Here is a 27,918-nt window from a genome sequence, read left to right as displayed (position 1 = left end):
TCTTTATTTAGCTATCTAATACAGTTAGAGTACCATTTGAACTTTCCCAGTATCTAGCCTAAATTTTATTGTGCGATATTGACTTGGGTTTTATTATGTATCGATAACGGACGTGCGACAAGCGCTAACTACCAAGAATCGGATATTCCATAACTCTTTCTGTAAACTGTTGCACTGAAATAAACCGGTATCCCACATGTCGTAGTGGCTACTTAGTTTTCTTATCAATTGTAAAGTGCTTGCTGCGGCAGAATTCCATGGACAGGTTCAAGAAGATAATTTTGTAGTGATTCGTATTATGTGCAAATACTGTGTACTACATCGTACGATTAAATTAAAATTTTGTCGATTATTGTGTGTTGCTTATTTCTTACATCTAGAACTTGATTTTGGCAATTTCCCCAAACGCTCTACGGATTATACGATTAAATAAAGTGTGATCTAGAGAGTTCATTCACTGTACATGTATACTGCAGTTTCATTGGCACTCTGCAGTGCCGGCCGCGGTGGCCGTGCGGCTCTAGGCGCTCCAGTCCCGAGCCGCGCTTCTGCTACGGTCGCAGGTTCGAATTATGGCTCGGGCATGAGTGTGTGTGATGTCCTTAGGTTAGTTAAGTTTAAGTAGTTGTAAGTTCTAGGGGACTCATGACCACAGCAGTTGAGTCCCATAGTGCTCAGAGCCATTTGAACCATTTTGAACACTATGCAGTGGTAATAGTAGAAAGAGTTACCGAAATTCAAGGTACTTCCATAACACTTCTTGAATTAGAGAAAAACTTTGTCCCTTTAATATGAAAATATGCTCAATAGTATGTAAGGAGACAAGGTGCAAGTACAGCGACACACGAGTAGTCTACAGTATGTACTAAAAGTTGAATAAATAAAGTGCGCACTCACATAAGATGCAATTAAAAAAAATGTTTACGCTGTAATGTCCCCCGCCAGGATGTTCAGTGCTGAATTATTTCGGGATAACTGAAATGTGTACTCTTCTCCTCCTTCTCCTTCATGTTTTTCTTCTGTGGCTCTACAGTTCATTGTGTAGCTCCACCAAGTTACTACAATCCAACGCTCGAACTTTCCATATCCTACTGCCCATTTTCTGCAGGTTCTTGTGATGTGGTGAACTATTTTTATTTTTTGAATCTTTTAGCCAGTACCTTTTGGAGTGAACTTCAGCCAACAATGCCTTTAGCAGAAGCAAATTAAAAGTAACTCTTTCAGTAAGAAAGACACATTTCTCACTTTTGAAGGCAACTGAGATTTACTTGTATTTATGTCAGCGAACATCATGAAAGCCTAATTGTTTTACTGTTCATTTCTGATGGATCCTATATACGCCCACCGCCTAAGGTATTATCAGAATTTCAAAATCAAAAATCAAACAAACGTCTCGAGAACTACTTTTCCAATGCACTCAGATACATTTCAGCTTCCCCGAAGAAAGAAATAAGTCTCACTTCTGGCATTGGCTCTGACTAACCTACGTTACCACCATCTTCAAAAAAAAAAAAAAAATATATATATATATATATATATATATATATATATATAGTTAAGGCTCACCGGCCGTTTGACCATCTTCTTCTGTGCGGATGCACAAACAGTGCCCGAACTCTTACGGGAATCGGCGGTAAAGCCGCGAATAATGAGTAAGATGGGAAGGGGCACTATGAATACAGTGCGGGACAATAAGTTGCGAATGTGGGTCTCACGGGAGGCGTTCCAGAGATAAGTCCCTGCAGTCGCACTATCGTCTGTGTCATCGGTGGCTCAGATGGATAGAGCGTCTGTCATGTAAGCAGGAGATCTAAAGTTTGAGTCCCGGTCGGGGCACACATTTTCAATTGTTCCCGTTGACATATATATCAACGCCTGTATGCAGCTAATGGTATTCATTTCAATGAAATTCCTCCAACACTTCTATGGTCAGTAAATATCAAAAACTTTCTTGGCCTAAAAAAGCGCTTTCATTTGACCCAGACCAAATTAAAGAAAGGATGAAAACTATATCTCTGTAGCCTACATCACCAGAGCACAAACGTCTACTTCGAAACAGCTCTAAGGGAGAACTGAGACAATCCATCAGTGCTTTTCGGACCGTTCCAGTTTTACCAATTAGAAGCCACCATGTCGGTGTATTCTGCCTGCGGCTCAGCGTGCGTATACTTAGTTCTTCTGTTCTCTGGTCATAGGCACAGATATATCTGTTCCAGCTAACACAGTCCACCGATGGAAAAAACCTTTTTGCTGAAAATACTTTATTCTTACGTTTTTAGGGTGGTAAATCCAAATATGATACTTAAAAAACTGTATCGCCCACCAGTTCTTCACATGTTACAGTTAAATTTATTAAATTAAGCGATTTTTAAAAGAATGTAACAGCTTTTATATAGTTAAAATAATTTAAAAAGGAGGTGTAATGAATGTAGATGATGTTGGTAGTACTTCTGAAAAATATTTGCTGGCAAAAAAAGGCTGATTCTATTTTTGTGTTAACCTATGGTGTTTTACTTACTGTCAACCTAATCTCACTTTCCCGTTTCCTGTACATGTGCTCAGTACAATGTCTAATCGTGGTTGTAAAACTCTGCTGACAGTTTTTGTTATATATGTGGTGAATTTGTGATTAAAAAACACCAAAGACTTTGTGAAAAAGTTTTATCTATCATACTTTGTATCTAAACTTGGTAATCAAGATAAATCTTTGGCGCCGAATAAGGTATGTTATGTGTGTGTTGAAGATCTGAGAAAATGCTCCATAAAGGAGAAAAGAGCCTTTAGATTTGCCGTTCCTGTGATGTGGAGGGAGCCATGAAATTATTCCGATGATTGCTACTTTTCCAGTGTTGATATTACTGGTCATAATTCGAAAAACAAGAAAGTAATAAGCTACCCTACCTTCAGTCCGCCATCCGACCAGTAGGGCATGGTGTAGATTTGCCAGTTCCTGACCCACCAGATGATTTAAATTCTATTCCAGCAGAAGTATTTTCTGGTGTACAATCTGATTTAGATGAACCAGATGATGATGATTTCCATTGCAATACAGAAAGTGTAGAGCCCAAATTGTTTACTCACACCGAGCTTAACGATTTGGTTAGTGATCTGGGCTTAACGAAAGAATTGCTGAATTGCTTGGCTCTAGATTAAAAGAAAACAACTTACTAGCAGTTGGAACCACCATATACCTGTATAGAAAGAGAGAGCAGAAATTTTCCAAGTTTTTTTCAACAAGAAGGTGATTTAGTGTACTGCTCAGACATTCCCAGTCTGATGAATGAGTTTGGTATTGAATACAAAAAGGAAGACTGGAGACTGTTTATTGATTCATCCAAACATAGTGATGGAAAAAGGCTACCAAGGCCGCTGGAACATCAACATGGTGGGGGACTACTGTTGGTCACTTCGCCAAGAAGTCTAGCAAGCAACTCATCAGAGAAAAGGCTACACAAGAAGCTTCAAAGAAAAAAGAGAAAGAAAATCCAAACCAATTTCAGCTGACAAGTGAAACCTCTATTAACACATATCATTGTTTTAAGTAATTTACTATAATTACAAACCATGCTTATGTCGTAACAAAGAGCTTTATTAATTTCCCCGTTTACCGTATAACATAGGGTTTTTATACTATATAATAAAAAGCATAGTGCTCGAAAGCTATGGGTGATACAAAAAAACTAATGCTAGATTTGGATTCAGCTCATAAAAATCTATATAGATCAGCTATCAAAGTAAAAAAAGTTTCCCAAAACATTTTTTCGTTGGCCTGTGATGGGTCGTTACTGGTTCTGCACTCTCCAGGAGTGTCCGGCTTATACTCCAGGAGTCCAAAAAGTTTCGAGATTACACTAAGAAAAAATAAAGGATAGTTAAGACGGAGATTTTATTGTTTCAAGTGTTTTACATAGCCCCCTCTCCCCACTTGAGTACAGCGCACAGAACTTTGATACAACCATGTGAAACGTCAGGTTCGCTTGAATGTCTGTTATGTCGTCAACGCGTTGACCCTTCATGTGAATTTCTACGCTTTGCCGTTCTGTGGTAGGTTCGTGCTGATAAACAAGTTTCGTCATCCGTGTCTACAAAAAACTGTTCGTATTTTGCATTTCAATCAAGTCGTGGCAGGCGTCCGCGCATCGTTCTTTTTGTTCGGGATACAAGATGTGTGGGACAAGTTTTGCACATGCTTTTCTCCTCTTTAAAATATTCTGCAGAATTTCTTGCACACTTTGTTTAGAGACGCTGCTCCATTGTGATTTGTGACGTATTAAAGTAGAACGTCCACTACTTAAAACTGTCTGCTCACAACTAGCTGGACGAAAGCGCTTTTGTTGTTAACAGTTGTTAGTGGAAGCTACCAACGTAGTTACTGCACTTAGGTAGCCTAGTCGCCATGAATAAAATCAATCTTGGAACTTATTCAACAGACTGTGTACGTCATGACTCTATGACCTCAATAAAGAGAAACTTGTACAAAAAAAACAGACAAATTATTGTCTTTATTGACAAAGATTACTCCCACTGTGTGTCTCATGTCTTTCTTGGACTGAAACGCTCGATCACAAAGAAAACTTTATGCTGTCTTGTCACATCCTCTATGACTCCAACTATCCGTCCGGTTCTCAGTCGATTCCGTCATGCCGCGCGGAGTGGCTGTGCGGTTAGAGGCGCCGTGTCCCGGATTGCGCGGCCCTCCCGCCGAAGGTTCGAGTCCTCCCTCGGGCATGGGTGTGTGTGGTGTTCTTAGCGTAAGTTAGTTTAAGTAGTGTGTAAGTCTAGCATCAGATGACCCCAGCAGTTTGGTCCCTTAGGAATTCGCACACATTTGAAAATTTTGACTCCGACACCTTTGACCACTTCCGTTTCCATCGAATACCCTTTTAACTATTTACCACTTATCCGTGCCACATACCGCGCAAATTGTAATCTGGCTGAGTTTACTATTCTTCCCATAGGTGGATCTTAACAGACAGTGAACAACTCAAACCTAGCTTCCTCTGTCGTAAGTTGGACCAACAATTCTTCGTAGTACCTTTCTCTCAAAGGCAGTGTGTATCGCTTACTATTGAAATATTCGCGTCTGGAGTTGTGCTGGTGTGTGATCTCGTATGCGGTGCCTTTGTTGCAGCGGAGTACGTGCGGCCTTGCGCGCGGTCTGACCCTGAGCTGAGCGCGTGCATCGGGCGCGCCATCGACCACCTGCGACCCTTCATCGTCAAGGGTAAGTCACACAGGTGCCTCAATACCACATTCCAGAGAAGGATTCTGAACCCAATTCATTTCCTTTCGGAGGTCTATTGCACAGTTATAATACGAGGGGCGATCAATAAGTAATGCAACACTTTTTTCCTGTAAGCTGTTGGTTTTATTCAGTATTCCAATACACCACATTTCAATTCGACGGCCTTAAACCCCCATACTGGGAGAGCACGTGGGGTGCCCTCATGGTACCGCTCTACTGGTCGACGTCGGCGACAGCGTCTTGCTGTATCAATAACCTCCCCATCATCCAGGTACTGCTTCTCGCGAAGTGCATCCTTCATTGGACCAGACAGGTGGAAGTCGGAAGGTGCGAGGTCCAAGCTGTAGGGTGGATGAAGAAGAAAATTCCACAGTAGTTTTGTGAGCTCCTCTTGGGTGCACACACTTGTGTGAGGCGTTGCGCTGTCGTGACGAAGGTGAAGTCCGTTTGCATTTGTTTTGTGACGAAAACGCTGATGTCGTTTCTTCCGTTTCCCGAAGGTAGCATAGTACTCTACAGAGCTGATCGTTGCACCATGAGGGAGAACATCAAACAGAATAGCCCCTTCAGAGTCCCAGAAGACCGTCACCATGACTTTACCGGTAGAGGGTGCGGCGTTTTCTTCGGAGGACAGGTAGTATGGGGTTACTCCATCTACTGCTATTTTTTTTCGGTTCGAACGGATCAACCGATGTTTTATCGGCTATGACGGTGTTCGACAAAAAATTGTCACGATCAGCCTCGAACTATGCAAGTAATTCTGCACAGCTGGTTCTTCGTTGCTCTTTATGGTCTTCTGTTGGGCGGCTTGGAACACAACGGTCACGCACCTTTCAGTACACCAACTTTTGGACGAGCGTAAGCACCAACAACAGAGACGTCCAGTTGTGCAGTGAGCTGCTTGATTGTAATCCGTCGATCACCTCTAATGAGAGTGTCCGCACGTTCCAACATTGCAGGAGTCCACAGCTATGTGCAGCCGGCCGGCAGGCGGGAGATCGCACAGGTTTACGCGACCTTGATGCAGCGATGGCGGACGCCTCGCCCAACGAATCACTGTGCTTTTTATAAACATTCTGCAAGTGCCTATCAATACCTGTGATGCTCTGGTTTTCCGCCAAAAGAAACTCAATGACAGCTCTCTATTTGGAACGGACCTCCGTGTGAAGAGTACGCACACTGCCGCCACTTATCGGAACTTATGAATCTATAGGTGCCGATGCGGGAATATTCCACGATGTCACACAACTTCCGCATTTTTTCAACCAAAATTGGCCGAGAAAAAAAAAAATTGTTGCATTGCCTATTGAACGCGCCTCGTATAATATTACAAACGAAGTTAGGAACATTGGACAAGACTTAAATTTACGAAACCCGCATTATACTTAATCTCGTTAGCTCCTTCATTTTTCATAGCGACGTCATTCGTTTGTAAATAATTTCTTTGTGTCTGTTTAAAACACAAATTCTTGTATAAGAAGTACTATGAAAAGAAGTATGTAATATAACTCGTATTAAAACACAGCTGACTTATTTCCTCTGTGCTTCCTGCTATCTCTGTTAAGTAATTTCTACTACCTGTACTGCAGAATCTCTACCTTTCGCTAAGACCACTGCTAGCTTCTCTTTAGTAAACTGTTATACTGAAATAAGCTGCTCGTTAAACCTCGTAGACTATACAACTCATACGTTTAATCACTCATTCAAACACGCTAGAAGAACAGCGTTGTAGACATTAATCATATGGCAATTTCGGTAGCAAAAACATGCAGGAACGAAGAATAAAAATTATTATGTCTGAAGTTCATGTTACGTTCATGTTGCTGTTGAAATTTATTATTCATTACTCTGAGTTAGTAGCTCACCATTTATATGGCTATATTTTAAACAGCAAAAGAAGGCAATAACCGTTAATCCAACATTAGAATATAAAATTGACTGAATTACGATACATGAGGATCTTCACAGTAATCAGGAATTTAACTTTATATTACATATTGATTTAAATAGGTTTCGCCTGTGAGAAGCTTCCTGTGCTTGCTGTACAGACCAGAAAGCTAGGCTGGTTAGATTTACAATAAATTCCACTATTAGGCCTGAGCCTCTTTTTAAACAAGTAATTGACTACATTAAAACCCATACGGTCAATCATAAATTTCTAATAGATTTACTGTAATTCTTATTAGGAAATCTGACTTTGTGTCCATATTGCGACAGTTTGCTTCTCATCAACGACCAGCGATATACCTTCTTACCTTGCTGACGTCACCAATGGCTGCGGCGGGAAGATGCGCGATCTCTGCTCCTCTCATGTCGTAGTCTGCTACAAATGACAACTCTCGACAGCACTTAAGCTAAAATTTTGTTGAAAATTATTACATCCAAAATTCTTGCTTCTGAACAGCGCTAGATTATGAATAAAAGTTTTAAATAACGCAAACGATGCCACTGGATAGGATGTGTCCTGATGACCCACGGAAACACAACATTGTCGTATTCGAGAATGCACTCCTCCTTGAATATATTTGTTTGGAGCGTGCACATTTATTGACAGATTCGCTTCAATGCAAGTTCGTGCTATGCTCTTACAATTAATAATAGTTAATAATAGCTTTACTTTTGTCCCGAAACTCGAACATGAGCATAATGTTTTTCCCTTTGTCAGCACAGTCCATTCACAGTCCATGAAATACATAGTTTTTTTCCTGACAGTATTATTGACTCTTAACGTCAGTTGCCGTTGGTGGGGAGGCTTGCGTGCCTCAGCGATACAGATAGCCGTACCGTAGGTGCAACCACAACGGAGGGGTATCTGTTGAGAGGCCAGACAAACGTGTGGTTCCTGAAGAGGGGCAGCAGCCTTTTCAGTAGTTGCAAGGGCAACAGTCTGGATGATTGACTGATCTGGCCTTGTAACAATAACCAAAACGGCCTTGCTGTGCTGGTACTGCGAACGGCTGAAAGCAAGGGGAAACTACAGCCGTAATTTTTCCCGAGGGCATGCAGCTTTACTGTATGATTACATGATGATGGCGTCCTCTTGGGTAAAATATTCCGGAGGTAAAATAGTCCCCCATTCGGATCTCCGGGCGGGGACTACTCAAGAGGATGTCGTTATCAGGAGAAAGAAAACTGGCGTTCTACGGATCGGAGCGTGGAATGTCAGATCCCTTAATCGGACAGGTAGGTTAGAAAATTTAAAAAGGGAAATGGATAGGTTGAAGTTAGATATAGTGGGAATTAGTGAAGTTCGGTGGCAGGAGGAACAAGACTTCTGGTCAGGTGACTACAGGGTTATAAACACAAAATCAAATAGGGGTAATGCAGGAGTAGGTTTAATAATGAATAGGAAAATAGGAATGCGGGTAAGCTACTACAAACAGCATAGTGAACGCATTATTGTGGCCAAGATAGATACGAAGCCCACACCTACTACAGTAGTACAAGTTTATATGCCAACTAGCTCTGCAGATGACGAAGAAATTGAAGAAATGTATGATGAAATAAAAGAAATTATTCAGATTGTGAAGGGAGACGAAAATTTAATAGTCATGGGTGACTGGAATTCGAGTGTAGGAAAAGGGAGAGAAGGAAACATAGTAGGTGAATATGGATTGGGGGACAGAAATGAAAGAGAAAGCCGCCTGGTAGAATTTTGCACAGAGCACAACATAATCATAACTAACACTTGGTTTAAGAATCATGAAAGAAGGTTGTATACATGGAAGAACCCTGGAGATACCAAAAGGTATCAGATAGATTATATAATGGTAAGACAGAGATTTAGGAACCAGGTTTTAAATTGTAAGACATTTCCAGCGGCAGATGTGGACTCTGACCACAATCTATTGGTTATGACCTGTAGATTAAAACTGAAGAAACTGCAAAAAGGTGGGAATTTAAGGAGATGGGACCTGGATAAACTAAAAGAACCAGAGGCTGTACAGAGATTCAGGGAGAGCATAAGGGAGCAATTGACAGGAATGGGGGAAATAAAGACAGTAGAAGAAGAATGGGTAGCTTTGAGGGATGAAGTAGTGAAGGCAGCAGAGGATCAAGTAGGTAAAAAGACGAGGGCTAGTAGAAATCCTTGGGTAACAGAAGAAACATTGAATTTAATTGATGAAAGGTGAAAATATAAAAATGCAGTAAGTGAAACAGGCAAAAAGGAATACAAACGTCTCAAAAATGAGATCGACAGGAAGTGCAAAATGGCTAAGCAGGGATGGCTAGAGGACAAATGTAAGGATGTAGAGGCCTATCTCACTAGGGGTAAGATAGATACCGCCTACAGGAAAATTAAAGAGACCTTTGGAGATAAGAGAACGACTTGTATGAATATCAAGAGCTCAGATGGAAACCCAGTTCTAAGCAAAGAAGGGAAAGCAGAAAGGTGGAAGGAATATATAGAGGGTCTATACAAGGGCGATGTACTTGAGGACAATATTATGGAAATGGAAGAGGATGTAGATGAAGATGAAATGGGAGATATGATACTGCGTGAAGAGTTTGACAGAGCACTGAAAGACCTGAGTCGAAACAAGGCCCCCGGAGTAGACAATATTCCATTGGAACTACTGACGGCCGTGGGAGAGCCAGTCCTGACAAAACTCTACCATCTGGTGAGCAAGATGTATGAAACAGGCGAAATACCCTCAGACTTCAAGAAGAATATAATAATTCCAATCCCAAAGAAAGCAGGTGTTGACAGATGTGAAAATTACCGAACTATCAGTTTAATAAGTCACAGCTGCAAAATACTAACACGAATTCTTTACAGACGAATGGAAAAACTAGTAGAAGCCAACCTCGGGGAAGATCAGTTTGGATTCCGTAGAAACACTGGAACACGTGAGGCAATACTGACCATACGACTTATCTTAGAAGAAAGATTAAGGAAAGGCAAACCTACGGTTCTAGCATTTGTAGACTTAGAGAAAGCTTTTGACAGTGTTGACTGGAATACTCTCTTTCAAATTCTAAAGGTGGCAGGGGTAAAATACAGCGAGCGAAAGGCTATTTACAATTTGTACAGAAACCAGATGGCAGTTATAAGAGTCGAGGGACATGAAAGGGAAGCAGTGGTTGGGAAGGGAGTAAGACAGGGTTGTAACCTCTCCCCAATGTTGTTCAATCTGTATATTGAGCAAGCAGTAAAGGAAACAAAAGAAAAATTCGGAGTAGGTATTAAAATCCATGGAGAAGAAATAAAAACTTTGAGGTTTGCCGATGACATTGTAATTCTGTCAGAGACAGCAAAGGACTTGGAAGAGCAGTTGAATGGAATGGACAGTGTCTTGAAAGGAGGATATAAGATGAACATCAACAAAAGCAAAACAAGGATAATGGAATGTAGTCTAATTAAGTCGGGTGATGCTGAGGGAATTAGATTAGGAAATGAGGCACTTAAAGTAGTAAAGGAGTTTTGCTATTTGGGGAGCAAAATAACTGATGATGGTCGAAGTAGAGAGGATATAAAATGTAGGCTGGCAATGGCAAGGAAAGCGTTTCTGAAGAAGAGAAATTTGTTAACATCCTGTATTGATTTAAGTGTCAGGAAGTCATTTCTGAAAGTATTCGTATGGAGTGTAGCCATGTATGGAAGTGAAACATGGACGATAAATAGTTTGGACAAGAAGAGAATAGAAGCTTTCGAAATGTGGTGCTACAGAAGAATGCTGAAGATTAGATGGGTAGATCACATAACTAATGATGAAGTATTGAATAGGATTGGGGAGAAGAGAAGTTTGTGGCACAACTTGACTAGAAGAAGGGATCGGTTGGTAGGACATGTTCTGAGGCATCAAGGGATCACCAATTTAGTATTGGAGGGCAGCGTGGAGGGTAAAAATCGTAGAGGGAGACCAAGAGATGAATACACTAAGCAGATTCAGAAGGATTTAGGTTGCAGTAGGTACTGGGAGATGAAAAAGCTTGCACAGGATAGAGTAGCATGGAGAGCTGCATCAAACCAGTCTCAGGACTGAAGACCACAACAACAACAACAACAACGTCAGTTATTCCTCATACCTATTCCTACTGTACGCCTTGCTACAATGCCAATCAACTATGAAGCTTCTCGAATTTCACGTAGATGCTAGCAGCCAATTAAGTTTTTCTGAATATCTTCTGCTCTTTCCCACTCGCGAATCTTCACCAAGGAAACACCTCTATCCATTTTTCAGTTCTCGTTCCTCTACTTTACCATCCTTTAATACATACACTGTCCTTGTGTACAGTAAACAGCATTCATCAAACAGTTAGTGTATACAGCACCAGCACCACGCACCGATACCACGACAGATTTCAACACGCGACAATATCTCTCGGGCCCGATTTCACCTTTTTCTTTATCAACTGACACTTCGTTTAACACTCATTCCACAGATGCAGACCAAATTACTCCTCCTTCACATACCCACATTCACCAAACCTCATAAAAACCAAAAACTCCAGTATATTCCAACTCACAACTCCTCTATCAATTGTCTTCGTCTCCCTTGTTTAGCTTTAGCACAGATTATATTTAGTGCTAAGTAGGCATAACACACAATAAATTAATTTATTACATTATACAAATTTCCATAGAGGGAGCATTTTCATAACATAAGAAAGTACACTCACATACTAGTCACGACTCTATGAACAGAGGAAGGTCAATAAATACGAAAAGGAATTTTACCTTCAAAACAACGGACAATTAAATAATCATAGTAGATCGCCTAATCAGAACAGATAATTAGGCTTTAATAAAATTTCCGTCTCAGTATGACTACTGCTAATAGGATTCAGTTCCGTTTGATACAATACATAGACGAATGTGGCAATCCCTAATCGACAAGGCCGGCCGTTGTGACCGAGCGGTTCTAGGCACTTCAGTCTGGAACCGCTCGACCGCTATGGTCGCAGGTTCGAATCCTGCCTCGGGCATGGATGTGTGTGATGTCCTTAGGTTAGTTAGGTTTAAGTAGTTCTAAGTTCTAAGGAATGATGTCTTCAGATGTTGAGTCCCATAGTGCTCAGAGCCATTTGAACCATTTTTTTAATCGACAAGGAGACGTATCACTCTTAATATGATTGCGATAAGATAGCAGAGCAACGAAGACATGTGATTGTAGAGAAATCACTACACTTGAGTGAAACTGAGCAGTAGGTCCTAGTTCAGGGGCAGGTAACGCCCCTCCCCACTGCAACGAAGGTAGTGATACAACGATCATTTGCATTGTACAGGTTCCGAAAGCTATCCTCTTACACATTTCTCCACTGTTACAAGTGAATATCGTCCATAAGTGACGAGTGACTGGCAATGTAGGACGCAGGAATGATGTTTTAAAAGTGAATAAAACATTCTCGGTTTTCTTGAGGCATCAAACCAGGGTCAAACATTAATCTTTCGCTGACCACTAATGTCGTATTCACCAGCACCAATTGGCTGTCGTGTATGATACTGCAATGCAGTTTTACAGGTCACAACAAGCTTGTGATTGGTCAGCGTATGTCAGCATTACGTCATGCTTCCTTAGGTTATGTCAACCTTAGGTAATACAACAAAAACCTTACATTAACATGCGGAGAAGATGATCATTAAAAGTCCCTGCGAGAATAAGAAAAACTTTGCAGTTGCCTTGTTACATTGTAATTAATATCAGCCCCGCCATTATAAGACTAGCAGGAGTGACAGCGCTCACAAGTAGTGGTTCTGGAAGGCAATGCAATCCTTTGCAGGAGAAAATACACCCAAGGAGATTGCGATATTGCTCAGCTAATACTAGCAAGCATATCCTGATCCCGGCACAACACACGACACCAACCACAGATAAGTAGGTCCCGTCCCAGAAGTAGACAACTGCACTCGTTTCCTACGTGGGAGCTGAGCGGGCGACTTTCTGGTTCACTTTACCGAGCCAATTACATGAAGTCTTTCTAGGCGTTCGGCACTGTGCCCTGCCGTCGATTTAGCAAATATAAGACTGCAAACGTAAACTCGGTCCACAGGCCTGGAGGTCACATCTGTACCGACCGACCGCCGTGCCATCTTCCACCAATGGCGTCACTGAATGCGGTCTGAAGGGGCGTGGGGCAGCACACCACTCTCCCTGTTGTCAGTTTTCGTGACCTACTTGATCAAGTAGCTCCTCAATTGGAATCACGATGCTGAATGCAACCCGTTCCAGTCCAAGAATATTCCAAAGCGTTATAATTATCGGCAAATATTCTACAGAAACGAAGGTAACATCGTATGGGTCCCAGGTATGCGTAAAAGAAAGTCTGATTTCCTCAGTGTATATAAACGATTTATCGGATAGTATCAGCAGTACTACAAGATTCATCACTGACGACTCTGTTGTCCACAGGAAAGTATCGTCATTGGACACTTGTAAAAAAGAACGTAAAAAGACTTCAAAAATTTTTCTCTTCGTGAAATAAATGTGGACGTCAAATCTTTAAGTATGACGAATTTGAGAGTATTGTTGCAGCGTTTGGAGAGCTTATCAAGTGGAGATGACAACAGACTTTAACGTTACGCTTCTGTCGGCGAGAGATTTGGCCACCTTAGATGAAGGAAATGTGAATTTGCTAGTAGGGTCCAGGACGCAGGACGCAGCGTGGCCGCCCCAGCCAAAGAGCCGCGGCTGGGCAAGCCGAAGCAGCCAGGACAGACGAGCCAGGCGCAAAGGCATCGCCAAAGGGTCAGATGTGGGGAAAGTCCCGGTATTTGGACGACGCTTCGATCGCTTAAGAAGGCCAGATACGCTCAAAAAAACTGAAAGGTGGCTTCTTGCAGCTCTCTGAGAATCCATAATAAATCACAGTCAAGTATTAAGGCAGAACTGAATACATCTGCGATCTCAGAAAAATGAGGTGCATCCAACGACACAAAAATATTTTCAATATCCTTAAAACTACACTAGTTAATATTTCACAGCTAATAAACAATGTCACAATGAACCTCTGAAGTAACAACTTTCAAAAGCTTCATGCGATTTCAACAAACAGTATATCAGATGACAGCATTGCACTATAGCTATCATCTCTGGAAGCTACGTACCTGTATCTATTCTATTTATTTATTTATTCCGTTTCTTATATCTTCTCATTACGCCGATGTTTGCCAGAACTTCGTATCCCCCACAATTACACAGCAAATGAATACAGCATGAACACCTCACATTTTGTCATACTTGTGTACTTATTAAATGAACAGTTTACCATTTTTCTGGTAACATTATTTCAACATTAATTGCAATTGATAGTAGAAAATCATGGTTATTTAAGAAGTGGTCAGTCACATGCGTTAGCTGACACCATCTTTGTAGAAGAGAGCCATTTGCTTCTGACAAGCAGGCTTAAACAATTGTTTGAACAATATTTAACAACAATCTGTTGCCATTTAACATTATTGCACTTGCACAGGAATACTGGATTATTTATTTATCTACAAATCTTTATTTACATTTATTGTGAATGGTCTGAATGTGACCGAATGTTTATAACATTTCGTTATTTAAATATTGTTTTAAGACGATAGTTTAGTAAGGTAACTGGTCGAGCTGAATCAAATGATGTCTGTAGAAAGTAAGAGCGATGTATTCTTGGTAGGGACAGCCTTCAGCCAATGGAAAAGCAGACAAGAGGGGAACACTACGGGAGTCAAGTGGAGATGGGGACTTTTTGGAGTGGATAGCTCAAGGGAACGACTTTTGGAACTTCTAAAAGGAGGCAGATCTGTCTGTGCTAATTAGTGGTATTCGATCATTCAGGTGAGGTGTTTGGTTGTAGGCCACTATGATACATTAACTTCTGAAGAGGCTCTATATTTCTAGAGGTCTGATTGTGCTCCAGAGTATAATTCTAAATTTTTCCGCTTGTATTTCCGCTCTGTGGATAAACAGAGTATGAGTTACTCTTCTTTGTATTGCGTGTTAATTTGTAAATCATTATGTTGAACTATGAACTTTTTAGATCTGGTGAATATTTTGTGTTTTGTGATTACAATATGAACTTAGTTTTTGCATATCTTTGATGACTATTTAGTTTGGGGCTTTTGCTACCATTCTCATAATGCTCTCAACATAACTACTGCATTCGGTAAGGGTATTTTCTGTCTGTGTTTTAACTGAATATCGTTTATTTCATATCTATCACCTACATAAATTACAGACATTAGAATGGAACACTTGCTAATAAATTACTCATTTAATTTTTATTTTGTATTTCTGTGTACTTTATTACCTCGCAGTTCTAGCCAATGCATAGACTATTTGACTGTAGTATGACAGCTATAGGTTATTATTTGCAGCGAATTAGCTGCGGGGCGTGAATGCAGACGTGCGCGTCTCTACCTTATGACTACATCAAGCTATTATTTTTAAACAGAGCCGTGCATCGCCTCAGTACCTAAAGTATCAGTAACGACAGATAAAGACACCTGATTTGCTCGTATGCGATGCTGTTTTGAAGACCACTGAACTGGCAGAAAACTTAGGTATCGTCGCAATACATCGAACGGATTCCGACCCCCGCTGCTACAATTGTAACAGACAGACAGAGCCTTTATGAAAGTGTAACGGATATGCTGAGGGAGCCTATAATGAGAATCCTTGGAAGAAAGACGACACAGTTTTCGGGAAACCGCATCGGGTAAAATTTGTCGGGCAAATTTAGAGAAAGTGTACTCGAAGAAGCTGCGGCTGCCGAATATTTTGTTTAAGGATGTTGAGAATAAAAGTGATTAGTGCACGTACAGAAACACATTGTCATTTTCATCCTCGCTCAGTATGCGAGTAGAATGGAACAGAAAATCGACAATATTGTTACCATGTACTCTACAGTGGTTCGCAGAGTATAAAACTGGATGTAGATGTAAATGTAGATTAAAGCAGTCTGACGCGATGAAATCTACCGGAGAGACGTTTTTCAGGACATTAGAGAGTGCTCACGTGGGCGCGAGACACTGGACCCAAAAGGTCATGATTTTTTCTGCCCCACGCACAGTGTCCTCAGATAAGTTAGCTACGCTCCTGACACCTACCACGTATCACTTTTCTGCGACGTTTCTTGACTTTCTCTACAACCGACTGGTAAGCCACACCGCAATTCCACACACGAATGACTCGAGTAGAGATGTGTCCTGTACGTGGCGAAAGCCACACAATGAGGCTTCATTTTTCCGAGCATCGATCACACAAAGCCTGTCTAATAAATGCGCACGTTCATCTCGCGTGTTTTGACCTCGATGAGAAATACTCATATTTGATTTGCATGCCTCTAACGATAGAAAATAAATGGAAGTTGGATCAGGTACGACGGAACGATGTCCGGGTAGAATGGGGAAGAAAATCGCGATCTTTGTAGGACAAGATCGCTCGTCCTTGAGGATTTTTCATTGATTAGGGTTCGGATATCGCTATTAAGGCAACAGAAGGGATAAAGGTGCTAGACCAATGTGTGTGCTATCTTTCTGGAACCTGGTTTTCCGTTATACACATCTTCAAAAATTAGAGTAACTGGAGTCTTTTAGTGTTAATCAAAACGGCATGTACTCTCTCGGAGGCATACAAACGCACACATACGGACTCCCAAGTACAGAATAAAAGTTGGTAACGTAGCACTTCGTTTAAAACGCACTGTTACCAAAAAGGCCAGTGACGGGATGTGCAATGAAACAATAAGTCGCGCAAATATGACATGCTCATAACACAGAATAAGAACGGGTTGTCAGTCACCCTGAGAACAAAATTCAGCTTAACAATCTACGTCCAACATCATACACAGCACTTTGTTACTTACCATATTCGTTTCTTCATTGGATAACCTAGTTGGTAGCACAGTGAAAACTCACGGATCTTCAGCGTGGCCATGAGAACCGGAAAGTGGTGGATAACTACAACAGAGAGGGAGTCATGCATAATAATTGAGTTCTCTGTTGTCTGCATAGCCGAAACTGCCCTTTACGGACTTGGTTTCGTCTGATCGCACTGCCAGGGACTTCTTTCTTCCATAGACATTTTGACAGACCAGATGGACAACGACATCATTGCTGACAGAACGGTAGCACACCGGCCCTTAAAATTATTCAAATTCTGTAATTCGTGAACAGAAAGAAAGGCTTTTAATACAACAAGTGGACTAAATGGTACAAAATAATTTCTCCTAGCCCCGTACACATTCTTAGTCGTGAAAATTTGTGCTTCTGAATTTGTAATAGCTGTGCAAATATTTGTGGAATTTAAAGCGAAGAACTTGGGGCCCACGGATAGTTCACCTCCTTGCCATTGTCTGTTGCTTGTTCCCCATGTTTTGGGTTTTAATTCTGCAAGTAATTTCATAGGTATTAAAAACTCACAATCACAAATTTTCAGGACCATCTCTATAGGGTTAGGAATCTGTATGGAGCTACGGGAAATTCTTGTATACTTTTTAGTCCGTCTTTAAAACGTGTTATATTAAAAAGGTTTTTATTTAAATAATTATATTTTACTTCTATAGAAATAGGCGGCGCCTAGATAGCGACTGTGGGCTTGGTGTGTAAGGTATGTGTCTGCAGTCAGCGCCCGGCTCTCCAGCGCGTGACTCGCTGCCCGCAGGTATCCCGGAGCTGGCGGTGCCCACGATCGAGCCGCTGGTGATCCCGCGGCTCTCCATGGAGAACGGCAACGGTGCGGTGAGGGTGCGCGCCGCCTTCCACAACGTCACCATCGTCGGCGCCAGCAACTACACCGTCTCCGCCGTCAAGTACGTCTCTCTCCACACCAGCGCTTCTAGCGATACTCACCAGCCAGCCACCTGTGGCCGTAACTCCCCGGACACTCACTATCTCAGTATTCACATTTCTTTGGATGCTGCACAACGCGTTCTTGTCGCTGAAATCAAAAACAAATAATTGCAATTATCATGAAATAGTCGTTGCCAGTTCTTTGTCCCCTGTATTGACATGGCAAGCAACCGACGCCCTATTTCATCGTTACAGTTATCAGGCCAGACCACAGAATGCATATTATCATCTTTTCAGCAACATTATTGTACTCTGAAGAGCCAAAGAACCTGGCCCCCGCGAGCACGCAGAAGTACCGCGACACGACGTGGCATGGACTCGACTAATGTCTGAAGTAGTGCTGGAGGGAACTGTCACCATGAATCCCGCAGGGCAGTCCATAAATCCGTAAGAGTACGAGGGGTTGCATATCTCTTCTGAACAGCACGTTTCAAGGCATCCCAATTACGCTCAATAATGTTCATGTCTAGGGAGTTTGGTGGCCAGCGGAAGCGTTTAAACTCAGAAGAGTCTTCCTGGAGCCTTTCTGTAGCATATTTAAACGAGTGCGTTGTGGCATTGTCCTGCTGGAAACGTCCAAGTTCGTCGGAACGCACAATGAACATGAACGGATGCAGGTGATAAGACAGGATACTTACGTATGTGTCACCTGTCAGAGTCGTATCTAGACGTATCAGGGGTCACATATCGCTACAACCGCACACGGCCCACTCCATTCGAAAGCCTCCACCACCTGCAACAGTCCCCTGTTGACATGCAGGGTCCATCGATTCATGAAGTTATCTCCATACCCGTACACGTCGATCCGCTCGATACAATTTGAAACCAGACTCGTCCGACCAGGCAACATGTTTCCCGTTATCAACAGTCCAGTGTCAGTGTTGACGGATCCAGGCGAGGCGTGAAGCTTTGTATCGTGCAGTCATCAAGGGTACACGTGTGGGCCTTCGGCTCCAAAAGCCCATATCGATGATGTTACGTTGAATGGTTCGCACTCTGACACTTCTTGATGGCCCAGCACTGAAATCTGCAGCAATTTGCGGAAGGATAGCACTTCTGTCATGTTAAACGATTCTCTTCAGTCGTCGTTGGTCCCGTTCTTGCACAGATATTTTTCCGCCGCAGCGATGTCGCAGATTTGATATTTTACCGGATTCATGATATTCACGGTACACTCGTGAACTAGTCGCACGGGAAAATCCCTACTTCATCGCTGACTCGAAGATGCTGTGTCCCATCGCACGTGCGCCGACTATAACACCACGTTCAAACTCACTTAAATCTTAATAACCTGCCATTGTAGCGGCAGTAACCGATCAGACAACTCCGAGGCACTTGATGTCATATAGGCGTTGCCGACCGCAGCGCCGTATTCTGCCTGGTTACATATCTCTGAATTTGAATACGCATGTCTACATCTGTTTCTTTGGCGATTCAGTGTATGTTCTTTCACAGGAATATTCTGGCTATTATTTGTGGTATAGACAAAGCCTGATGCCTAAACTTGTAAAACTTGTAACTATCCGAAATATTGTCATAGGCATTGCATATAATTGTCGGCAAATATCCTCGGAAATGGATGTGTGTGATATTGACCAGAAGTAATGTCCTTGACTCATATCTGGAGAAATATTCCCATATGATCACACTACGTACACCACATTTCCACATTACCACAGCATACTTATGTAAATGCCAGGTACACGTATCCCATTTTGATTTTTGCATCATTTACAGCGATTCAGTACTTGGTAAAACCGTCTTCTAATACCCCATTTCGTCAAAGCAATTCGTTCTTGTGACAAGCAGTTCCGAGTAATTCCACGACCATAGAAACAGATTCGTATCACCTCTTTCAGTTCGTTCTCTTCCATACGGGTATCTAAGCTGCAGTAGATGATTAGAACATTTGACATATAGCTCATGCAGTGCACATTTAAGGTTCAGCAATTCCTTCCAGTTATTTCAATAGATCTAGCAGAGCAACTGCTTCCCAGACATTTACGTTTCAAAATAACGTCGTATGTATGCACAGGCAACTACAGTGACATCTGTATGACGGAATGTCTAACTTATCGGCTCCCAAAGTCATTCTCCGTTTGAGCTCTCTCCATTCTCCTTGTTGAGTGGTCCTCAAAGACACACATACCGAGACTAAATAACGCGTCTGCAGTGACTCGCCAGGAAATTTTATATCACATAGGATACTTTCCCACATGTTCTGTCATCTCTTTCTACCATTTATCAATTTTTTTATCTGCATATATCAGATACTCCTAAAGATTTCTGAAATCTGCTTTAAATATTCAAATTTTTTTAGCCTTGTAGTTTTAGCCGCTACTAGTTTTTCCACCGATAAGATTCAGTGGTTAACTCTTAGGTAGAAGGAACGGGATTCAGAACACCGTTTGACCGCCCTGATTTATGTTTTCCGTGTTTCTCATAAATTGATTAGGGCAAATCCCCGAATATTTCCTTCCAAAAAGACACTACAGATCACTTTCCAATTGTGAACTTCTCACCCATTTTTAACGACTGTATGTAAACCTTAAGCGTCCTTCCTTTTATTTTTTTCTACTGCGAAATTAACTGTTCCGGTTCCCTCAACACATGTCATATGAACTCGTCCCTTCATCAAACAACAATTTTTGTCCTATTAAACAATTTGTAGGGCATTCTAAACTGAAAAAATGCAGCACACCCACACCGATTGAGATTTTATCTAGAGTTCTTTACTAAAGTATCCTTTTTACTACTTCTTCTCTTCGTATTTTATCTTAATCAAAATATTCAACTACATAGCGCACTGAACTTCTTAAATGTCAATTACATAGTAAGGATCTTCGTACAGCCAGAATCAAATTTAAGACTGTGCTCAATCCATGGTCTCAAGTCGTAACAGTACATCCTGCCAGAAGCAGGAGTACGATAGGTTTATTAACATCCAACAGGCATGACCTCATGTAGTTTGCGCTGGCCGCTGTGGCCGAGAGGTTCTAGGCGCTTCAGTCTGTTACGGTCGCAGGTTCGAATCCTGCCTCGGAAATGGATGTGTGTGATATTCTTAGGTCAGTTAGGTCTAAGTAGTTCTAAGTCGAGGGTACTTATGACCTCAGATGTTAAGTCCCATAGTGCTTAGAGCCATTTGAACCAATATCTGACAGTGAACTTGAATCAACCAAACCCGCGACTAGTATGACAATCCATTTGTGCCCACCTCTCATGCTATTAAAATATGAGCTACTTCGGAAACCCAAGACAGGAGTTACTGCTGCCCTTTCCATCAATCCTACTAAACTACAGTGCATGTCTGATTCCCCTGACAGCTAAACGATAATCTCATGTTAGCTTTCCTCTCCAGCTGATCCGGACAATTCATGTTAGTTGTCTCATGTCATGTTCAAGAGAAGCCATACTCGAATATTTGAGCATCTTCAATGGACTGAATGTTTAGTCATATCTCGTAACGTTGAATCTCGGTGGGATAATGTCGTCCGTGAAGAACCCAGCCTGCTTGCCTGAATAATACAGACCGGTGCAGTCAGGCGGCCATAAGATGGTTCTGCTTTGGTAGCCCTTTCTTCCCTCTATCTTCTGACTGATTCGATGAGGACCGTCACGAATTCCTCTCTTGCAGCAACCTCTTCATTTCAGAATAGCTACTGCACTCTACGTCCTCACTTACTTGTTGGATATATTCCAGCGTCTTGTCTTAAGTAACAATGTTTACCCTCCACAGTTCCCTGTGGTACCATGGAGGTGATTTCTTGATGACTAACCATATGTCCTGCCATCCTGTCGCTTCTTTTTGTTGGTGTTTTGCATATGATACTTTCTTCACCGACTGTGCAAAGCGCCCTCCGATACTGCAGTGCTTGTGTTATTAAGAGGAACGATGTAATATCCGAAAGAGCATTGTATTGTTCCTCTTAACAACACAGGCACTGCAATATCGTAGATCAGGATTGCTGAACGGGCATTTTAACCGCCGTCCTCCCGATTGCGATGACAGTGTTTCGCCATGTGCACCTCACTCTAAGTGTCGACTGGAGGTCTCGCATTCATCGCTATATCTGCTGTGACAGAGTCAAAACGTTCTGAGCAATTGTCAGCTTCCAAAATCTTCTGAGTATGCTGACATGTTGACAGTTCTCACTACGTCATTCTGGGTCTGCTCATTGCAAATGTATTTTATCCACGGGAACTGTCCTGCCCCATTGTAATTGGTCCTAATCACACTGCCCAATATAGCCCTGTAATTTGGTAAAGTGGTGGGAGGGTATCAACGTAACTTGTAGCGGTTCAGGTTATACACCTGGAAACTGTGCACTCATCATGCAATGTTTCTGGAAGATACATGGCTAGCGGATGGATTATCTAGGTTATAAACTATTTACGCAAGAATAGTGGACACTTTCTTTTTCTTCGGGTGGGCTACGTACTAATCGTCTCAAACGTGCCATTCCCATGTATTCCTCTAATAAAAGGTTTCTCCAATCGTGAGCGCACCAGCTACTCTTCGATACTCATAATCATTTTGGTAACGTCTGTAGCACTCTTCCACTGTCCGTAAAACAACTGATTACTTTGGTCTTCGTCAGTCTCCGAGGGTGTCGCAGTCGACTAACTGCATCTGTCTGAATTTACTCTGTACTGTTGTTGCGTTTAGCGCTCATAGACATCGCCCTTGCTACTCACGCATCTGCTATACAGGGTGTTACAAAAAGGTACGGCCAAACTTTCAGGAAACATTCCTCACACACAAAGAAAGAAAATATGTTATGTGGACATGTATCCGGAAACACTTACTTTCCATGTTAGAGCTCATTTTATTACTTCTCTTCAAATCACATTAATCATGGAATGGAAACACACAGCGACAGAACGTACCAGCTGACTTCAAACACTTTGTTACAGGAAATGTTCAAAATGTCCTCCGTTAGCGAGGATACATGCATCCACCCTCCGTCGCATGGAATCCCTGATGCGCTGATTCAGCCCTGGAGAATGGCGTATTGTATCACAGCACGAAGAGTCTCTACATTTGGTACCGGGGTCGCGCAGACAAGAGCTTTCACATTCCCCCATAAATGAAAGTCAAGAGGGTTGAGGTCAGGAGAGCGTGGAGGCCATGGAATTGGTCCGCCTCTACCAATCCATCGGTCACTGAATCTGTTGTTGAGAAGCGTACGAATACTTCGACTGAAATGTGCAGGAGCTCCATCGTGTATGAACCACATGTTGTGTCGTACTTGTAAAGACACATGTTCTAGCAGCACAGGTTGAGTATCCCGTATGAAATCATGATAACGTGCTCCATTGAGCGTAGGTGGAAGAACATGGGGCCCAATCAGGACATCACCAACAATGCCTGCCCAAACGTTCACAGAAAATCTGTGTTGATGACGTGACTGCACAATTGCGTGCGGATTCTCGTCAGCCCACACATGTTGATTGTGAAAATTTACAATTTGATCACGTTGGAATGAAGCCTCATCCGTAAAGAGAACATTTGCATTGAAATGAGGATTGACACATTGTTGGATGCGCAGAAGTGTACCCGTGGAGGCCAATCAGCTGCTGATAGTGCCTGAATACGCTGTACATGGTACGGAAACAACTGGTTCTCCCGAAGCACTCTCCATACAGTGACGTGGTCAACGTTACCTTGTACAGCAGCAATTTCTCTGACGCTGACATTAGGGTTATCGTCAACTGCACGAGGTATTGCCTCGTCCATTGCAGGTGTCCTCGTCGTTCTAGGTCTTTCCCAGTCGCGAGTCATAGGCTGGAATGTTCCGTGCTCCCTAGGACGCCGATCAATTGCTTCGAACGTCTTCCTGTCGGGACACCTTCGTTCTGGAAATCTGTCTCGATACAAACGCACCGCGCCACGGCTATTGCCCCGTGCTAATCCATACATCAAATGGGCATCTGCCAACTCGGCATTTGTAAACATTGCACTGACTGCAAAACCACGTTCGTGATGAACACTGACCTGTTGATGCTACGTACTGATGTGCTTGATGCTAGTACTGTAGAGCAATGAGTCGCATGTCAACACAAGCACCGAAGTCAACATTACCTTCCTTCAATTGGGCCAACTGGCGGTGAATCGAGGACGTACAGTGCATACTGACGAAACTAAAATGAGCGGCCACATGTCCACATAACATCTTTTCTTTATTTGTGTGTGAGGAATGTTTCCTGAAAGTTTGGCAGTACCTTTTTGTAACACCCTGTATATTGCTGAAATCCTATTATCAGTCTGTCATTACGGTTATTTCATGAGAGTTATCAAATAGAGTAAGTTAAAATTCTGTTTGTCAGTGGCTTGATTATATGTGGGCTACAAATCCTCCAGTGAGTGGTAGATAGCTGATGTATTGTGAATGATGCTACAAGTGACCCGCTGTGGACACTGCCTTAGCGTGGCTCCGTCTGTGCGGTTGCTCGAGACCTCGGTGTGCTCTGGAAAGAGCCGTTAGAATACAACAGCACCGCCACTCGAGCCTATAATTCAACCCATATATCTATGACACAAAGGCGAGAATAAAATAACGTTGCAAAACTGGCATTAAAATAGTGGGTAAAAGGTGACCTTGCTCTACTCAGTGAGAGGGAGAAGAATTTCGCAACTTCTTGAATGGAACGAACAGTTTAATAAGCACGCATTATGGATTGATAGTAGACGGAAGAAACACGAAAAGTAATGAGGAATAGAAGAAATTAACGATAAGCGTAACATAGTTGGTGAGCACGGAGTTAACTGAGGCGAGGAGTTCCGTTATCTTGGATGCAAAATAACACATGATGGACAAGGCAAGGAGGATGTAAGAAGCACACTAGCACAGGCAGAGCGGACATTCCTGGCCAATAGAAGGCTAATGGTCTCAAACGTAGACCTTAATTTGAGGAAACAATTTCTGAAGATATACATCAGCACAAAATTGTATGGTAATGAATCATGGACTGTGGGAACACCGGGAAAGAAGAGAATCGAAACGTTTGAGAATTGGTGATATGGTGGGATGTTGAAAATTTGGTGGACTGAGAAGATATACCAGGCAGCGACTTTCCCTCACTTGTAGGAGATCTACATAGTGTGTGTAAGAGTACAGGTTGTGACACGGGAACGAAGACTTGTGGAAGTCTGGGTCTCGCCGTAGGCCGTGCAAGGATAACCGAAGCAGTTAAGGCGACCGCTCTCATAAAGTGGGAAATCTAGGTTCGATTCCTGGTTCGGAACAAATTTTGTGTCGTTAATCCCTTATATACGTGATGTCGTTCGTATTCGCAACTGCGAATGTATTTACTGTAACCCAGATTTAGATTTTTTTCATACTTACCCAAATTCGCTTAAAACAAATGCTGGTACCTTTGAAGACGAAAAAAGTGATTTATCTCACTGTCCGTCCTTAAACCGAGCTTCTGTATAGTCCCTAGCGACCCCTAAGTTCCTTCTTCCAACCGATATTTCCACAACATAGTTGGTCACAGGAAAACAGCATTTTATGGATACAACTAACAAGGGAACCTCCCCATCGCACCCCCTCAGATTTAGTTATAAGTTGGCACAGTGGATAGACCTTGAAAAACTGAACACAGATCAATCGAGAAAACAGGAAGAAGTTGTGTAGAACTATGAAAAAAATAAGCAAAATATACAAACTGAGTAGTCCATGAGCAACATAAGCAACATCAAGGATAGGTCGAAATTAGGAGCGCCGTGGTCCCGTGGTTAGCGTGAGCGGCTGTGGAACGAGAGGTCCTTGGTTCAAGTCTTCCCTCGAGCGAAAAGTTTATTTTTTTTATTTTCCCAAAGTTATGATCTATCCGTTCGTTCATTAACGTCTCTGTTCACTGAAATAAGTTAAGTGTCTGTGTTTTGCGACCGCACCGCGAAACCGTGCGATTAGTAGACGAAAGGACGTGCCTCTCTAATGGGAACCGAAAACATTTGATCGCAAGGTCATAGGTCAACCCATTCCTCCACAGGAAATCACGTCTGATATATTCTATACGACACTGGTGATGGCATGTGCGCCACATGACGGGAATATGTTGTCGACCCACCTAACTTGTACACCTGGCGAATGGGTAATAAGATTCTTCTACCTTGCCCGATTTAGGTTTTCTTGTGGATGTGATAATCACTCCCAAAAAGGTGATGAAAACATAAGAGTTTGTCAGATAATAATTCTCCGAAAATAAAAAATTGAAACTTTTCACCCGAGGGAAGACTTGAACCAAGGACCTCTCCTTCCACAGCCGCTCACGCTAACCACGGGACCACGGCGCTCCTGAGCTCACATTCTCCTTGATATGGCCTATCTTGCGCGTGGACTACTCAGTTTGTATATTTTGCTTATTTTTTCATAGTTCCACACAACTTCTTCCTGTTTTCTCGATTGATCTGTGTTCAGTTTTTCAAGGCCTATCCACTGTGCCAACTTATAACTAAATCTGAGAGGGGTGCAATGGGGAGGTTCCCTTGTAAGTGACATATTCAACGTTTCCGTGATGGAGTGGGCCACGGATCCAGTTTCATGGACAGAGTCTTAACTCATGTAATCGTCCACACTAGTACGACACTGGTGACAGAGAGAACGCCTTGCGAATCGAGCGTCCTTCGTACTCACGTGACCTGAATATCGAAGAGCAGGTGGAAGCCGCTGTCGGCCTCCCTCGTGTCGCGCAGCGGGTGCCACCATCTGGCTTTCCCAGGGACTAAAAGTTCGGACCGCGCTGCTGAAGACTTCAATCCACACAGACACAGACTGCTATTACTCTGAGTGTGGCTATGTGTTTTCTGTGCTCCTGTGTCCACACATGCTCTGACGGTGTGAATTCATGGCGTATAATGTATTAGGGTGGCAGTACCCTCTGAGAATGGTCGTTTTTGCACAGATAGGTTGTGTGGTGCCGCCATGCTCTCTCAGCTAAACCAGGTCAGACCATCCAACAGTTGCTCCATTGGTATTTGGTCAAATGTTTGAGAGAAGCAAAATCAAGACTCCTCGGAAATTACATAATGAATTTTTGCGCCATTTTACACAGTCAAACAAAGACCGGAAAATTGACAAATGGGAGATCAAATTGACCAGCGTGAGATATAATTTTGCAAAGAAAGATTCAATTGGTTGAAAGATGTCAGGGTAATTAAGAAAAACCTAATAAGAAATTGCAGGGAAAATTTTGTGTGCGAATTTTCGTAGCTAAACGTAGAATGGGAAATCGAGACTTGAGGTATCAAACTGACCAGCATCTTATCTTCTTTTAAAAGCAAATACTTATTGCTACAGAATAATCAAGACGTTTTATAAAAACTGAATTAGTAGCTCGAGGGAAAATTACACAATTTTCAGAGCCAAAGAAAGAGTGTGAAGGCAAAAATGGGGTATCAAACTGACCAGCGTGAAGTCTAAATTTGAAAAAAAAAGTTTAATTGTTTGAAACTAATCAGGATTATTAAAAAACTTAATTAGTAGTTTGAGGGAAAACTGAAATATTTCACGAAAAGCTACTGCTACCTATGTAAATGAAGTGTAAAAATTTAATCTCTTCAAGACCTAGCTATTTTGCGCATAAAAAGTTACATTAGTGTCATACTTAGATTTTAAAAAATGTTGAGATTTTTTTGAAAGGTCAGATGTTTCGTAAAATGATTTATTTAAATGTGAGAAAAATAAAAGTGATTAGAGAAACGTTTGACGTGCCTAAGAATGGTGCTCGAAATTTTGTTTAGCAAATGGGGTGCTGACTGAGAATTTAAAGCCCAGTGTTTAACTTAGAATCTTAGAATTCTAATGAGTGCTAGAGGATATTTGTCTAGTGGGTTATGTAAACCGTGAAGTCTGCTGTTGTGCTGTTGTGTGGCTTTGAGATACTGTTGCTA

At 42.1% G+C, this 27,918-nt stretch overlaps 1 protein-coding gene across 1 annotated transcript in view; it reads left to right on the top strand.

Annotated features, from left to right (window-relative positions):
- The window catches only part of LOC124776719 (circadian clock-controlled protein daywake-like), a 126,087-nt gene that overhangs the window by 79,624 nt on the left and 18,545 nt on the right, over positions 1 to 27,918 (top strand). Inside the window, exons 2-3 of the mRNA XM_047251836.1 lie at positions 5,132 to 5,224; positions 17,833 to 17,980. Of these exons, the coding sequence (XP_047107792.1) occupies positions 5,132 to 5,224; positions 17,833 to 17,980 (241 nt within the window). The remainder of the gene's footprint in view (positions 1 to 5,131; positions 5,225 to 17,832; positions 17,981 to 27,918) is intronic.

This window comes from Schistocerca piceifrons, chromosome 2 (assembly GCF_021461385.2).
Source record: "Schistocerca piceifrons isolate TAMUIC-IGC-003096 chromosome 2, iqSchPice1.1, whole genome shotgun sequence".
Taxonomy (NCBI): domain Eukaryota; kingdom Metazoa; phylum Arthropoda; class Insecta; order Orthoptera; family Acrididae; genus Schistocerca; species Schistocerca piceifrons.
This window is presented reverse-complemented; position numbering and strand designations above follow the sequence as displayed.